This window comes from Rhinolophus sinicus, linkage group LG10, assembly GCF_036562045.2.
Source record: "Rhinolophus sinicus isolate RSC01 linkage group LG10, ASM3656204v1, whole genome shotgun sequence".
NCBI classification, from domain to species: domain Eukaryota; kingdom Metazoa; phylum Chordata; class Mammalia; order Chiroptera; family Rhinolophidae; genus Rhinolophus; species Rhinolophus sinicus.
In genome coordinates this window covers 108469645-108485168 of record NC_133759.1, presented here as the reverse complement: position 1 = coordinate 108485168, position 15524 = coordinate 108469645, and the positions used below count along the sequence as shown (strand labels likewise).

Here is a 15524-nt window from a genome sequence, read left to right as displayed (position 1 = left end):
AATGTGAACTGGCGCAACTGCTGTGGAAATCAGTATGGAGGGGCCTCAAAAATTAAAAATAAAACTACCATATGATCCAGCTATCCCATTTATGGGTATTTATCCAAAAGAATTGAAATCAAGAGCTTCAAGAGATATAAGCACCCCATGTTCACTGCAGCACTATTCACAACAGCCAAGAGGAGGAATCAAACTAAACGTCCATCCACAGGTGACTGGATGAAGCAAGTCTGGCATAGGATACAGTGCAGTATTATTCAGTCTTAAAACCACAAGGAAATCCTGCAATACTCGACAACAGGGACAAACCCTGAAGACACGATGCCAGTAACCGCAATGAGCCCCTGCAGGAGGACAATCCCTGCAGGATCGAGCTCCCAGCCCCTGGTGCTGTGCACGTGTGGAAATGGCGCTCTCTGTGGAGGCTGACGTTGGACATTGGAGACGTGCTGCCCTCTGTACGTTTTCCTAGAGAAGTCAGCTCGCTCCGACAGAGTGGGAGGCAGGAGAAGGCATCCGAGGGTCTTGCCCTCTCACTCTGTGGACAGCGTTCTAGAAATCTTCCACAGAGCTTCCCAGGGTGGTGATTAAAGAAATAAAAACAGCCACTCTGAGCTGTAAGGACTGTTTGACGGAAGCACAGAGCTGACCCCAGAGGCGTTGGGGGGCCCCCTTGGGTCCCGCTGCCACGGGAAGTGGAGGTCTCTGGGGAACTAGCTGCCCAGGGGCGGGTACAATGACAGAAATACTTACAGGTGCGTCTGCTGCTCTGCCAGTTCTTTGGTTTTCTCCTACAATTATAAAGGAAAACAAACAAGCATGAGGAAAACAGGATACCAGGCATGTGTTCAATGACAACACGACCAAACACATGTGACACCACCTAGGTAAACACGTGCCGTCGCTGATGCAGACATGCCGCACTCTGCTGACGAGCCACTCCAAGCTATGTGGGAAAGGACATTTTTCCATTTGGTTTGGTCGCTTCCCAGTCCATTATTGAATATGAACTGCATACTTCCTACATCGGAAATATTTCACACCCATCCAGCTTCCATAACAACTGGCCATTTCAGAAGGAGTAAAGACAGGCCACATGTCCCACAAACACCAGAACAAAGTTCTAACACTCTTCTTGTTAAGCTTAATATGTACACTTTTAAATGTCAGCCACATCGTGATGATAAACAGATGAAGGTGCTCAAGTATTTACAATGTATTTAAACTTCCCCACTGGGACTTTTTTGGGGAGGGTGCTAGCGGCATGAAGTGTCGGGGGGACAAGGGGGCAGGGATGCCTCTGGACATCCTGCAGTGCCCAGGTCAGCCCCATGGCTCAGAATTCTGCCAAACATGCTTGGTGCCATGGTCTAGGGACTCAGTCCCGGAGGGGTTTTCCATGTACCTAAGTTGACCGGTCCTGTGTCCCCACCACCAAGTTGACAAGGGCTCTGCAGTGGGTGTTGGCAGGGGCTCAACTCGCTGGGCGGGTGGGACACAGGACACGCAGGCTTGGGGCTACAGGCACCACATTCCCAGGCCTGTAGCAGGGCTGGGCCGAGGGGAGGACACAGGACCAGAGCTCATGAGACATGACCGTCCCCACGAGGGTGAAGTGCCACAGCGGATGCGCCAGGCTGGGCGGTGTGGACGGGCAGAGAAGGCTGGCCTTCGGCCTGAGGAGGTACCCAGGACTTCCACCCTGTGGCCACAGCGCCCCCAAGCTCCACCACGGCCCCAGGGCCCAGACAGCCAAGCTCCTGGCTGGCAGAGACTGACCCAGACTGTGTCACGGATTATCCTGGCCATCTTGAGCAGGAGCTGCCCGAACGAGCCTGGCTCCAGGCGGGTGGCCGAGTGCTGGACACAGAGGCAGAGGAGGAAGGCGGGGGTCAGCTTGTGGTCATCGCCGCCCGGCTCGATCAGCGTCATGATACGCTGCAGCAGTGTGTCCTCCACGGCAGGCTCGAACTCCAGGTAGAGCGGGCGCGGCCGGGGGAGGGCGGCGGCTGTGGAGGCGGCGGTGCCCCGGGCCGCCGGGAGCAGGGCCCCACACAACCTGCAGCTGTGCGGCACGGCCCGCAGGCGAGCCAGGGCCTGGGCAGGCAGGGGCTGGGCCTGTGCTGGGTCCTTGAACAGCAGCAAGTAGTAGAGGCCCAGGGACAGCAGGTCCCCATGACGCAGCACCACAGTCCGGCCCCCCACCTCTGAGAAGTTGACCGCGACGGGCGCCCCAGGGATTGGCTCCAGGACCAGCCGACTGCCCGCCCGCTCTGGGCCCGAGGGCTGGCACTGGCGGAGGGTGCAGTGCAGGGGCAGGATGTCGGGGGCCGACAGGCTGATGCTGGGCTTGCTGGAGGGCGTCCTCTGGCCCACCGTGTGCCGCTCCCTGTTGAGCACGTATACCAAGCTGTCCTGAAACGCAAACGCCAGACCTCAGGGGCCAGCGCAGTGTCCCTGTCCATGGTCCCTAAGAGTGTGGGCGGGAATGCTGTACTGGGCAACAGAAGTGGTGGGAAATGCTGGCTCTGCGGGGTGGGGGCGACAGGCAGCCTTTCGCTGTGTCACCCAGAGAATGCACCCCTGCAGCACATGGAGGCCATGTGAGCCGTTCACCAGGCCTCTGCCATCACCTGGAGGACACTGCGCACCTGTGCCCTGGTCACCTGCCTGTGTCCTTCCCCAAAGCCAGGGCAGGAAGAGGCCTGAGACGCAGTCTGAAAGCTGGTAGACAGTCCCGTGCTGGGCACCTGGTACCACACTGGGGTCAGTAAGTGAGGAGCTGGGCGACCCTCCTCGCAGGGCCCTCTCCCCTGCTGCTCCTCCTGTAACCTGGGCAGAGAATGCCCTGGAAGCAGAGGACAGGGGGCCTCACCCACCCCCAGAGTCTAGGATGGGTCCAATGTGGTGGTCCCTACCCACCCACCCCATTCCTACAGCCCTGTCACGGTCGGCGCGACTGCAGTCGCAGGACTGACGGCTGACTTAGCTAACGGCAGGGCAGCCCGCGGGGCTGGCGGCTCACGTGCTGCTGGCTGTAGCCCTGCAGAAGCAGCAGGTGCGGGGACTCGTAGAGGGAGCAGCGCATGGCGTTGCGGCCCGGCTCCTCAGGGCCCTGGGTGGCAGCAGGGCTCAGGCTGGTCTCGCTCACTGTGCGGCGCAGCCGGGCTGGGGGGGGGCTCCAGGAGCCCCCCGAGGCCAGGGCTGGGGTCCCCTTGGCGCGGTTCCGCTGCAGCCTCCGGGCTTGGGCGTTTATCCCTGAAACAGAAGCCACACAGGGTAACCAGGCAGCGCCGTGGAGGCCCCTCCAGGCCCTTCTCACGAACCACTGCTCCTAACACCGGCCCCTGCGCTGCAGGACCATCTGGAGGAGGCTAAGGACTCCGCCCACTGACCACATCCTCGCCAGGCCAGGCACCTCCGGGGCCTCCCCTCAGGAGGCCAAACCCACCTGGAGTCACCAAGGGGGTCCTGTGGGGCACCTCCCCACTCCAAAGCTCTGCCATCCACCTGTCCTGTCCTGCCAGCCCACCTGTGCGTGCATGTGTGCTGACTGAAGAGATGGGAACCGCTCATCTTCCCCCCAAATTTACAAGCAGGAAACAGCCAACTTGCCCACATCACCCAACCCTCTGGGCCAGCTGGTCTCCTAGGACAGCATGGCTGCTCCTTCCCCAGTCTGCTCCCACACCCCAGGTCAGAGCGTGCACGTACACACACACACACACACACACACACACACACACCTACATGTGCACACAAACAGTCTTACACATCCAGAAAGGGCCCTTTTAAACTAATGCTGTCGATAAGCTGAGAAGCCACATGGAACCCGGACACACCAGTCTCCTATCACCAGGGCCCCTGCCAATCCCAGCACTTTCTTCCTGAGCCCCCTCCATCAGCCCCCATACGCAGCAACCCTTCCAAAAACCACTCCAAACCAAACCAGACAAAGCCAGCGGAAGTGTGGCAGGTGGGGGAGCGAGCTGGGGCCAAGGGCGCTTTCTTACCGGAGCTGAAGCCAAGCGTACTGACCGCCCTGCCCTTCCAGAAGGAAGCCTGCTCCTCCGCAGCCCGCAGGGGGCCGGGGCTGCAGGAGGGGAGGGGAGAGGACGGGAGGGGAGGGGAGAGGACGGGAGGGGAGGGGAGGCAAGGCTGCAGAGCCAAGCCCAGCCACTGCGCAGTGCGAGGCTGTCAGCGCTCCCGACAGCAGCAGAGCTAAGCCAGCGACTGGCAGGAAGGGAGCAGGCCTGGGCAGGAGGGCACAGGGAAGGGGGTGGGCAGGAGGGGCAGGGGGAGCAGGCAGGAGGAGGGCACAGGAGGAGTAGGTGGGGGCCGGGGGAGCAGGTAGGGGCAGCCCTGTCCCACTTCCACTCTCCTATGAATGCCAGACCCCAGGGCTTGTGACATCATTGCACAAACGTGGGACCACACCTGAAAGAAGAAAATGTTAAAAACCAGTCCAAAATGACGTTCTAGCGCCCGAGCTTTTCCTCCCTCTAGGACGGGACTGCAGGAGAGGGTGTGCCTCAGAACCAACTTCCAGAAGTCCTGGGTCTCCCAGGCAGCCACAGACCCCGAGACGGCCCCTGTGCCAGTGTGAAAGGCCGGGGCTGGGGAGCTCTGGCTCCCTGCGCTGCCAGGGGTGAAGCAGCAACAGCTCCTGACCACGGCCCTGGACCCCCAAGGTCAGCATGGCCAGTGTACAGAGCAATCCACATAGTCGAGCAGACACGACCCCATGCACACGCGCTTGGCAGTACGTCCAGGTGGACCCTCACACAAGCATGGACATTTGTGCAAGGCGGTCTCCGAACCCGCCACAGGACCCTCATGGGGCTGGGCCCTGATGGACACAGTAATTATATTAGAAACTTCTCTGCAAAAGAACGTAAAGGCGAACAGCAAAGTGCAAAGAGATGTTTGCAGGACCATCAGAATCCATGTGGAAAAGGCAGACACCCAGTTTCTGCTTTTGCTGGGCTTGATGCGTTTCGAAATGAAGACGAGGAAGCAGTGAGAGACAGGCACAGAGGGGAGCGATGAAGCTGTTTAGCCTCACAAACACTGAAGGAGACACAAACTAAAGCAAAGAGATATGTTTCTCCCCTGTCAAATGGTCAGATGTTTGTGTGTTTTTTAAAGAGGGCGCAGGTCACAGCGGCGCAGGTCACAGATACCATGTGGGTATCGAACCGGCAACCTTGGTGTTATTAGTACGATGCTCTAACCAACTGAGCTAACCGGTCACCCCAAATTATCAGATTTTTAATGACAGTATCATATGATAGCAAGGCTAAGGAGAGACAAACGTTCTCAGAAACTGCTGGTGGGAATATAAACTGGCCCTGATCCTCCCAAATTTTAAAAATAGCTATCCAGATATTGCCAACCACATCAAATTAGATATAAATATGTCTATGTCTAAAACTGTGTCCATCCTTCCACAAAGGAATTCCACTTTTAAGTAGCTATCCTGCAGAAATAATCAGAAAGGAATCAAACATTTCAGTACAAGAATGTTTATATAAGCATTACTTACAAACAGAAAAGGGGAAACCGTCTAAAAATCCAACAGGGACACGGTTAGGCACGGAGTCACCCACTGGCACTACAAACGACATTCCTCACAATATGAGGAGATAAGCAATAAGTTAAAAAACAGAGGATATATAACTATGTACATTGGTAGGTTGATTTAAATTACTTAAGAAAATAAACGCAATACTGAGAAGAGAGTGGAATAAAAGGCACTAGGCAGGGCCTTTGCAGATGATTTTTATTCTCTTCTTTATACTTTCCCTTATTTTCCAACTTTTCAACAACGGATAGGTCTTGTTATTTAACGTGGGGAGAAATTACATTTTAAAGTACCAAGGAGCCAAAAAAAAAAAATGTGAAGGGGAATAAAAGGTCCAAATTGCCAGATATACAAGTAAGCCATGGGGATGTACGTACAGCACAGGGAACATAGTCAATAATATTGTGACAGTGGGACGGTGTCAGATGGTTGCTGGACTTATGGTGAGCACTTCTTTAGGTATATAAAGGCTGAATAACTATGGTGTACATTTGAAACTAATATAATATTGTATGTTAGCCATATTTTAATTTTTAAAAATTTAAAGAAAAAAAATACGAGTATTTTTCCATGGTAAAACTTGGGACTTCTCATACTAATTAGAGGCTTGATCAGGGAATCGCATCCCCTCTCTAGAAGGAACTAGGTAATAACCTAATTAAGATAATGGGTAACTGAGTAGATAAAATGCTTAAGCCATTTGTTAGCCACAGTGGAAATGGAGCCTTCCAGAGCTGTGCCAGAGAGAGAGCAGTGTGGCATAAGCAGGAATTCTCTGTAGCTGAAACCGAAGGCCATGTCTGATCCCTGAGATGACTCTAAACCCTTTCTCACAGAGGATCATGGAAACACAGTAACAACTAACAGGCCTGGTGGCGCTCCTACAGACACTAACCACCTATCACCACGAGGACCGTTTTCATCGCTGACGCCACCAGATGTGCGTTCCCTGGACCCAGTGGGAGAACCAGCTCCTCTGTCCCAGAGCCCACCGATTCTCCACCTTTTCGTAGGTGGCTTGGCTCCCCGCCCACCCCTGCCCTGTGCTGCCTCTGCATCCAGACGACATCCTGACGACGCTTACACCACAGTTCACATCCCACTGTTCTGAGAGGAGCGCCCCACGCCCATCTCAGGTCAGGAGGGAGAGTTGAGGAAATTGCCTTGGAAGTAGAGCAAAAAGACAAAAAAGAGAAACTAGGAGACAGAAAAATCAGACACCATGTGGTCAGTCAAAAAGAGCCCGGAGAAATCATCAAAGGAATAATAACAATTTTTCAGAACTGAAAAACAAGAGTTTCAGAATAAAATGGTCCATTAAAAGTCTAACACACCATAGAGGTTAAAAATGCATAAAGGGTGTAACTATGCAAATGGATATATTTTAATGACCGCAATAAAATAGAATTATGGAAAACATAAATACATTAATGGATACAACCATAATTTTTTTAATAAAAAAGTGAAAGCCTAACACTAGGGTGAAAACACACCAAGACACATATCGTGAATTTTCAGAATGAGGCGGGGAGGAAAAAGAGTGAAGAAGCCAGGTGTGTTTCCAGAGAAGAAAGAGATTTAGTACAAACAGGACAGACAGAATGCGTTGCAAGTTCTCACAGGGGTGCTGGAAGTTACAAGAAATGGATCCACGCCTTCAAAATTCTAGGAAAGAAAATTCTTTTCATTCGAATACCCAGCTAAATGACTAATCCAGCGTTCAAGTAGAATCCATATCTTTTTAGACACACAGTACTTTAAGCAATTTTAGCTCTCAGGTACACTTTCTCAGGAAGCCCGTGGAGGAGATACTCCACCAAAATGAGGGCATAACCTGGAACAAGAAAGAGGGAACAAGAGCGAGAAATGGGGGACTACTCAGGGCGATTCAAAGGGAATGACAGCTAAGAGCAGCTTTGAGAGCAGCCAGCTGACGGAAGCAGGCAGAAGGCTCCAAAACACTGAAGTTGATAAAAGACACCATGTATCTCTTGAAAAGAGGTAAGATAATTGGCAGAGAGTTGGGGAATACTGAATTAGTGAAAAGTGCCAAGAAAAAGAGTGAGCAAATAATCTGACAAGAATTAATTTCAAAGAAACTGAAAGTTGGACAAGAAGTGTAACCTTTGTATATACTAGTCTTGAGTTGTGAAAAGCTATCCCCGGTCATAAAAATGTAACCTTACCAAAACTATGACCACTGGGAGGACAGGGCAATGGGGGCTGGGCGTTTTAAAAGAGGGAGGGACGGTGAAAAGAGCTACTACATCCTCAACTTCATGGAAGGACATCACTAGATAATGCCTGAAATTTGAAAAAGCAAGTACTGGCAGGATAAATGTTATTTTAAGATGTGGAATGAAATGCCAAAAAAGAAACAGTTCACAATTGAAAGTGATTTCCTCTGGGGAGTACAAAATCGGGAAGAGGGAAGGCTGACGCAGGGAGCCAGGGTTTGTGCTTTGTTTGTTTTTGCTTTTAATTAGCGTTAAGAAAATATAGCTTTGCCTGTGCACATATATAACTTTGGTGAAAATAAGTTAGTTTTTAAATGTACACACTTTTCAATCTACTGAATGAATGAATGAAAGCACACATTTGTGGTGTATATTTCATCAATCTTAGACACACTATTTTTCACATTTTAACAGATTTGAAACTGGAAAGCATCTTATATTCATGTAGAATGTCAGCCAGGCAGCAGCTGAGATGTGAGACGTTGGCTGTTATTGGGGCGGCAGGGAGAGTGGGGGGAAGATTCTGCAATATTTCAGTCATTTAAGGACCATTTGAAGATGAATGTGAGTTCTGGTTTTTGTGTGCAAACTTGCAGAATTTCATGCCAGCAGCGTGGAAGAAAATCCCAGAGATGACAGTGGAACGCTCCTTTTAGAAATGCTGCATCACAGGTGTTCTTGAGGGCACAGAAAACAATGGTGTGAGTTGTCCAAACTGACGGCTCCGAGATGAGAAGAATTAGACTTTGATTTTTTTCACTCATACTTACCTTTTTACGCGCACAACTCCAATACAGGGGAATGAGGGACGCCTGTTGGAGGCTGGGGGAGGAGGGTGCTGCTTGTGGGGCAGACCGCTCACTGGAGGCGCCCTGCAGCCCCTTCAGGATGAACCTGGACTCAGCTGGGGAGAGCACTGAGCAGCTGCCTGGTTTCTTGCTGCCTGCAGTGGGATGCAGTACCTACCCTGTGTCCCCGAAAATAAGACCTAGCCGGACAATCAGCTCTAATGCATCTTGTGGAGCAAAAATTAACATAAGGGAGGCTCAGAGCCCGAGGGCGCCCGCCGGGAGTGTGTTCCCTGGGCCTGAAACTTAACCAGAGGCCCACCCGGGTGAGTCTGGCTGGAGTTGAAAGTAGCCTTGGCCCAGCGACTCCTTCTCACCACCTGTTTCCCCTTTCGACCAGAATGTCTGTGACCGTCATCTGTGCTGCCCACCACTGCATGCTGGGAGCTGGGCAGACATGCTGTCCCTGGGTCGGCGGCCCACAGGTGGAGGAGAGGACTGTGCCCTCCACTGTGGAGCTGCACAGACTCAGGGGCCCCTCCACACCTGACCTACATGATTTGGACGACGAGGTTTTGGACTTGAACTGACCCTCCAATGGGATGAGACTCGGGAACCTGCAGACAGGTTAGCGCATTTTGCATGTGGGTGCAGCTGTGACCCATGGGCCCGGAGAGCGGGCTGTGCTGTGCGGGGCCGGGGTTCTAAGATGCCCCGGTGACCTGGCCCTCGTACAGTCCCCTCCCGGAGTGCACGTGGGCCCTGGGAATGGGTGTGAGAGCCCTCGCCGTGATTGTGTTCTGTTATATGGCAAAGGGGCTCTTGCAGATGTAATTAATTTTACTCATCGGCGCACTTTGGGCTCGCCACTATCCAGGTGGGCCTAATCTAAACAGACGAACAAACAGGAAGTCTGATTCTAAGCACCAGTGCGTAGTGACGCAGCGCTGCCGGCCTGGAGGTGCAGGGGCCACGAGAAGGAAGGGGAGCAGTAGCCCCAAGACGGCAGCCAGCAGGGGACCGGAACCTAAGTCCTATGACCGCAAGGAACTGCAGTCTGCCAACAGCAAGGGTGAGCAGGGACCTGGATCCTTCCCCAGCGCCTCCTGACTAGAACTCGGCCTGGCTGACATCTTGGTTTCAACCCCGTGAGACCCTGAGATTCCAGCCACAACACGCCGGACTTCTGACGCGCAGAACTGTAAGTTAATGGATGTGCTTTTAAGCGGCTAAATTTGTGCTAGTTGGTTATGTAGCAACAGAGAACTAATGCAGGCACGGAGGAGGAGGAGTCAGCACTGATGTGGGAGGCAGGAGGATTCCGTGATAACTGAGTTCCTATCATGGGAACCCATTTATGTTCATTCAGTGTCAGCAGGGAGAGAGGTGGCCCATCCCTAAGACATGGTGGTCCAGCCAGGACTAATCAGTCGACTTTGGACAAGGCCAAGCTCACTGATGACAACTGAAACTGGTTGGGGGGAGGCATGAACAACAGAGAACGAAACTGTTAGGCCACAGTCAAGACAAAGACCCCAGAGGTAGGAGTATGTTGAGCATTTCTGGCCTGAAAACGTTGGCTGGTTCTGGGGAAAAATAGTGGTGTTGACAGAAGTCAAGCCCTGGGCTTCCCCACGTTGGAGAAGCTAAAGGAGACCCTCGCCACACAGAGAGGAAAGCGCAGAAGAGAATGTGAAGCAGACGTAGCCCCACCCCCACCCCAGGGGCTGTGGGAAGAGCTGCTTTGGCACCAACCACAGTGGGGGAGGGGAGAGTGCGTGCATCCATCGTATGGAGAACAGCAGGCACGTTGTTACGGTCAGGATGTCGGCTTAGCTCTGGAAGAGAGACAGGGATGACGGCAGAGGGGCTTCTGGCCGGCTGGTTGTGCGTCCTCTGGGCCCAGTGGCATTCCTCAGGGGTTTGCTCTGTCCCGGTTTGATCAACGTTCATATACATGTTATACCCTATTCTACAAACAGGGAAATGGTTTGTTGTGGTCTAATGCGAGATGGGATTTCAGTGACCTCTTTTCTCTCTATTTTTATGTGTGGTTCAAGTTCCTTAAGATGAACATATATTGTTATATAACCAGGAGAGAGAGTGACAACGCTATTCTGGTGTGGGCGGCAGAGCTGTCCCCGGCTTCCGCCGTGAATTCTCTCTAGTGACAGTGTCCCCAGCCCTGCCTTGATCCCAGTCCATGAGCTCCAGGCTCCCCCTCCAACTCTCCTCAGCAGCTACACTTCCTGAAAAATTGTCTGTCCACATACTTCTGACCCTCTTGGCTCCTGCTCACCCTTCAGTATAGCTATGAGACATTCCGGGCACATACAAGGGTACAAACCAGACAAAATAATGAGTGTGAATGTACCCACTCCCCAGCCGGGGAAGTAAGAAAATTTTACAGATATGGATGAGCACTGTCTCCTACCCAGAAAAAAACAGTGATGCTGATTTGGGGTCCTAATTCCCCATCTATTTATATTTTTATCATATGGTAAGGATGGCTAGTATATCCACACATTAAGTATCTCTGAAAAATATCTTTTCATTTTGCAATTGTTTTAAAACTTTAATGACATGGTTGCACGTGATATGTATCCTTATCTGGCTTGCTTTTTTCCCTCAGCATCACATTAGTGGGATCCACCCATTTGCTATGTGTTTCTCTGGCTCATCCCTTTTCACGGCTGTATGGTATTGCATCGTAATATGTTAAAATGTACCCATTTTTCCTGTTGATCGATGAGGAAGTCAGTCTCCAGGTTGGCCCCTAATGACCCCATGTCCTGGTTGTCAAGCCCCTGTATAGTCTCCCCCACACTCCCCCCAGTGAATGGAGCCAGTTTAACCACAAGAACATCATGGGAAGGGTGATGCGTGACGTCCATGGTTAGTCAGGAAAGACGTTGTGGCTGGCGCTTTGCTATCCCAGGGTGCAGCCGGCAGCCACGTCGTGAGCACACTCAGCCAGCCCTCAGGAGGGGAGCTGAGGCCTCCTGCCAGCACCCAACTTGCTTGCCAGCCAACATCTCAGGTGATAAAGCACGCTAGCATTCCAGGGATTCCTCCAGCCTGGTCGTGAGGTGGCCTACATACATTTCTGGTTTGGTTTTCATACCTGCATTCATAAGTGAATTTGGCTGATGATTCTTTATTATACTTCCCCTCTCTGGTTCTGGTATTAAGATTATATTTGTTTCCTAAGATGTGTCTTCTTTTTCTGTTCTCTGGAACAGTCTGATGTGTAATAATGGAATAATCATGTCCTAGAATATTAGAAAGAATTGGCCCATACAACCTTCTTAGTCTATGTGTTTGTGGTTTTACTTTGGTTTTGGTGGGTACATTTTCAACCTACTCATGCACTTTCTTTCAAGGTTATAAGTCTATTCAATTCTTGAGTGAGTTTTGGGAGGTTATCTTTTTCTAGGAGATTATCCATTTCATTGATAAAAGTGAACTGGCATCTTACGATGCTTAACCATAGAGCTGGGAGGATTATAGGTGGAGCTGGGCACCTTGCTAACTCTCTAGTGTTGACTTCCTATTGAACTCTGTGGTGACCTCCAGGGAAGGGATGTGAATAAAGGGGGTGCCATGTTGGGCTTTTAACCTTTTTCCCACGTGGGTGGCCAGTGGGCAGACGGGCTGGCAAGTGTGCACGCACTCCTTGGTCGTTCTGTTTCTTTTTGTTTTCCCAAATAAACTGTTTTCTTTTGGTGGATTATCTGGAGTGGCCAGTCGATATCTAAGTTTTCAAATTTACTGGCATCAAGCTATCTATAAGATCCTTTTAAAAAATCTCTACTGTATTTGCAGCTATATCCCCTTTTAAATTCCTAATTGTCTATGTACCATCTTTATTTTCCCTCAACAATCTTCCCAGTTTTGACTATTTTATTAGTCTCTTCAAAGACCCTCCTCTTCCCCTTATTGCTCCTCTCTACTGCACATTTATTTTCCATTTCTTTACTTCCTGAACTATATTATTTCTTTTCTTCTGTCGTTGGATTTATTGTATTCTTTTTTTACCTAATTATGTAGACAGGTAGCTCACTGATTTCCAGTCTTTATTATTTTCTAGGACACACATTTAAAGTTATGACCCTCCTCCTAATTCCACATTAGCTGCACCTCTCTCCCCACAAACACACACACACACGTTGCATTTTCATTACTGTTCTGTTCTGATTCACCTCATTAAAGTCTCTTTTTTGACCCCTGAGTTATTTGGAAATGTGTGAACATGTAAATATGAGTGCTGTGTTAAGACACTGCTGTCACTGCCTTTCAATATCCATTCTCTCCTTCTTCCTAATGGCATGATGGTGAGGAATGATGTAATGTATCCAGCTGATTAAAAAGTGCATTTGCCAGTCTCACAGTCACATGACTAAGTTCCGGTCAGTGAAAGATGAGGGAATGTCACTGCTGGGACTTCTAAGAAAGCTCCAGGGAAGGACGACATAGTTTGCAGGGATACCTTTCCTCCCCCTTCCTCTCCCTTCCTCCCTTCTTCCTGCCTTAAATGGAGATGTGATGGCAGTGGCCCCACAATCATCCTGCACCTTGAGGTGACCTTGAAAATGGAAGGCATGAACTAGAATGATGGGGCTGCAGGTGGAAGCAGCCTGGGTCCCTGGGGACCAGGAAGGCCACCCTATCAGCCTGACCTTACTACCTCTGTAATGTGAAAGAAAATTTGCCTGTATTGTATCCTGGCCAAATGTGATTCCTAACTGATAAACGGGTTTTTAAGATATCACTTTGGTGTTGAGTTGTTTAATTATAAAGTATTTCACACATATGAACCACTTGGAACTCAGACTAAGGATAACACGACCACCGTTTCATCTACCACCCAACCTGAAAAAAGTGGGTTATTTCCAGTCTCGCTGCGTTCTCACAGCCACCCTCCCGCCCCCTACCCCCCACCCACCCCACCAAAGGGAAATGCTATTCTGGATTCTGTGTTTCACATCCCCTTGTTTTTCACTTTCAGTTATACGACTCATTTTTATAACCCTCAATTATACTGTCCTACTTTGCTTGTTCTTAAACCCTACATAAATTATATCACACTGTGTGGTTCTCTGCCATTTTCTTGTTCCCTCAACATTACAAGATGGATCTACATTGATGCACGTAGCTATGGTCCATTTAATCTCACAGCTTCGTATTATTTACTGCATGAACACACCACGATCTATCCGTTCCCCCATTTACGGATATGTGGCTCACTTCGAGCTTTAGGCTATTACAGAACACTGCTACAAACATCGATGTACTTGTCTCCTGGTGACCCAAGGAACAAAGTCTCTTCCTGACTTTTCTGACACAATGACATATAGAGAGAATTATGATAATGACATGGCACTGGACATAAACTAGAAGGTGTGTGGCGTTCTGCACACGGCTGTATAGGTGACCCACAGACTCTGGCCACCTGGAGGGATAAAGCAACCAATTACATCAAGCACATCACTGCCCCACAGCATGGTGGCAGAGACCTGCAAGTAGAATAAATGAACACACGGTGTGGGCATGTCAACATTGCTAGAAAAGACCGAACTGTCTCCCAAAGGGACCAAAACAGTGTGCACTCTAAACGGCTCTGTATTAGCGCTCCCATCCTCCCGACCTGATTATTGTTATACTTTATTTTTGAAAAAAATACCTCTGCGGCCTTAATTCCTAGTCTCCGTACTACTAACGAGGTCGAGCGTCTTTTCCTGTTCGTTGCCCATTCCTAGTTCCTCTGCTGTGAAATGCCCTTCTTTTTCCCATTTTGTGTTGGGTGTGTGATCTTTCTACACAGGCTGCTTTTGTCACCCTTAACATAGTCTGGAGAGCAGTCATGTCAGTTTTACGTGTTATGAAATCTTCTCCCCACTTACGACCTGTTTTCCATTTTCACCTTTCACTATGCATTATTTAATACAATTAAGCGCTTTTGTCCATCAATCTCTCTCTATGGTTTGGGCTTCTTTGTATCTTCTTTAGGCAATTCTTCCCTATGCTATTTGTTACTGATTTCTAACTCACTGTTCCGTAGTCAGAGAACATGCTCTATGCACCGGATACTTCGACATGTTGTCTTACTTTCTGACCCACCATGGGGTTAATTTGTGTACATGCCCAATGCTTATTTAAGAAAATACACATTTTCTAATTGCTGGGTGAAGGGTTCTACAATAAATGTCTAACACGTCAGGGCTGACAAACACCAGCTGGGAGGGATGGGTGACAAATCCAACCCTGGCCATCTGTTTCCGTATTGTCTAGGGCTGCTTTCACTCCACAAGGGCACTTAAGTAGTAAAGACAGAGACGCTATAGCCTCACAAAGCAGAAAGTATTCACTATCTGGCCCTTTATAGAAACAGTCTGCCAACCCCTGTTGTGCTCCAAACTGTTTCCCTTCTATTTTTTGTCTTTTTGGTATCATGAATGAAAAAGCTGTTTTAAACTCTTCTACGACAATGACAATTTGGGCAATTTCTTTTCATCTTTGCTTTGTTATTTTATGTTGAGACTAGGTGCAAACCAGTTTTAAATTGTTTCATTTTCCTGGTGCATTATTTCTTCAATTAGTATTGCAGTGGTCCCTTTCGTTCCTAGAAATTATTTTTGCTTTGAAATCTGTTTGGATGATCTTGTTACATAACAGCTTCCTTTCATTAGTGTATCTTTTTTCCGTTCTTTTATGTCTTACATTTTGAGTGTGTCTCTCATAAATAAAATAGCATACAGCTGGACTTAGTTTTTCTATGGAATCTGACAATCTCTGTCTTTTAGTCAGGAAGTTTGGTCCATTTATTATATATAGTGACAGATATATTTGGTTTCATTTCCACCATCTTAGATTGTATTTTCTTTTACATGGTATTTTCTATGCTTTACCCTCCCT

At 49.5% G+C, this 15524-nt stretch overlaps 1 protein-coding gene across 2 annotated transcripts in view; it reads right to left on the bottom strand.

The window, feature by feature from the left end:
• The window catches only part of RADIL (Rap associating with DIL domain), a 64932-nt gene that overhangs the window by 15465 nt on the left and 33943 nt on the right, over window positions 1-15524 (bottom strand). For both annotated transcript variants that reach the window (XM_074313977.1, XM_019753631.2), the window contains exons 3-5: window positions 3026-3258; window positions 1780-2415; window positions 754-791 (exon numbers count right to left, since the gene is read on the bottom strand). In XM_074313977.1, coding sequence (XP_074170078.1) covers window positions 754-791; window positions 1780-2415; window positions 3026-3258 — 907 coding nt within the window. The remainder of the gene's footprint in view (window positions 1-753; window positions 792-1779; window positions 2416-3025; window positions 3259-15524) is intronic.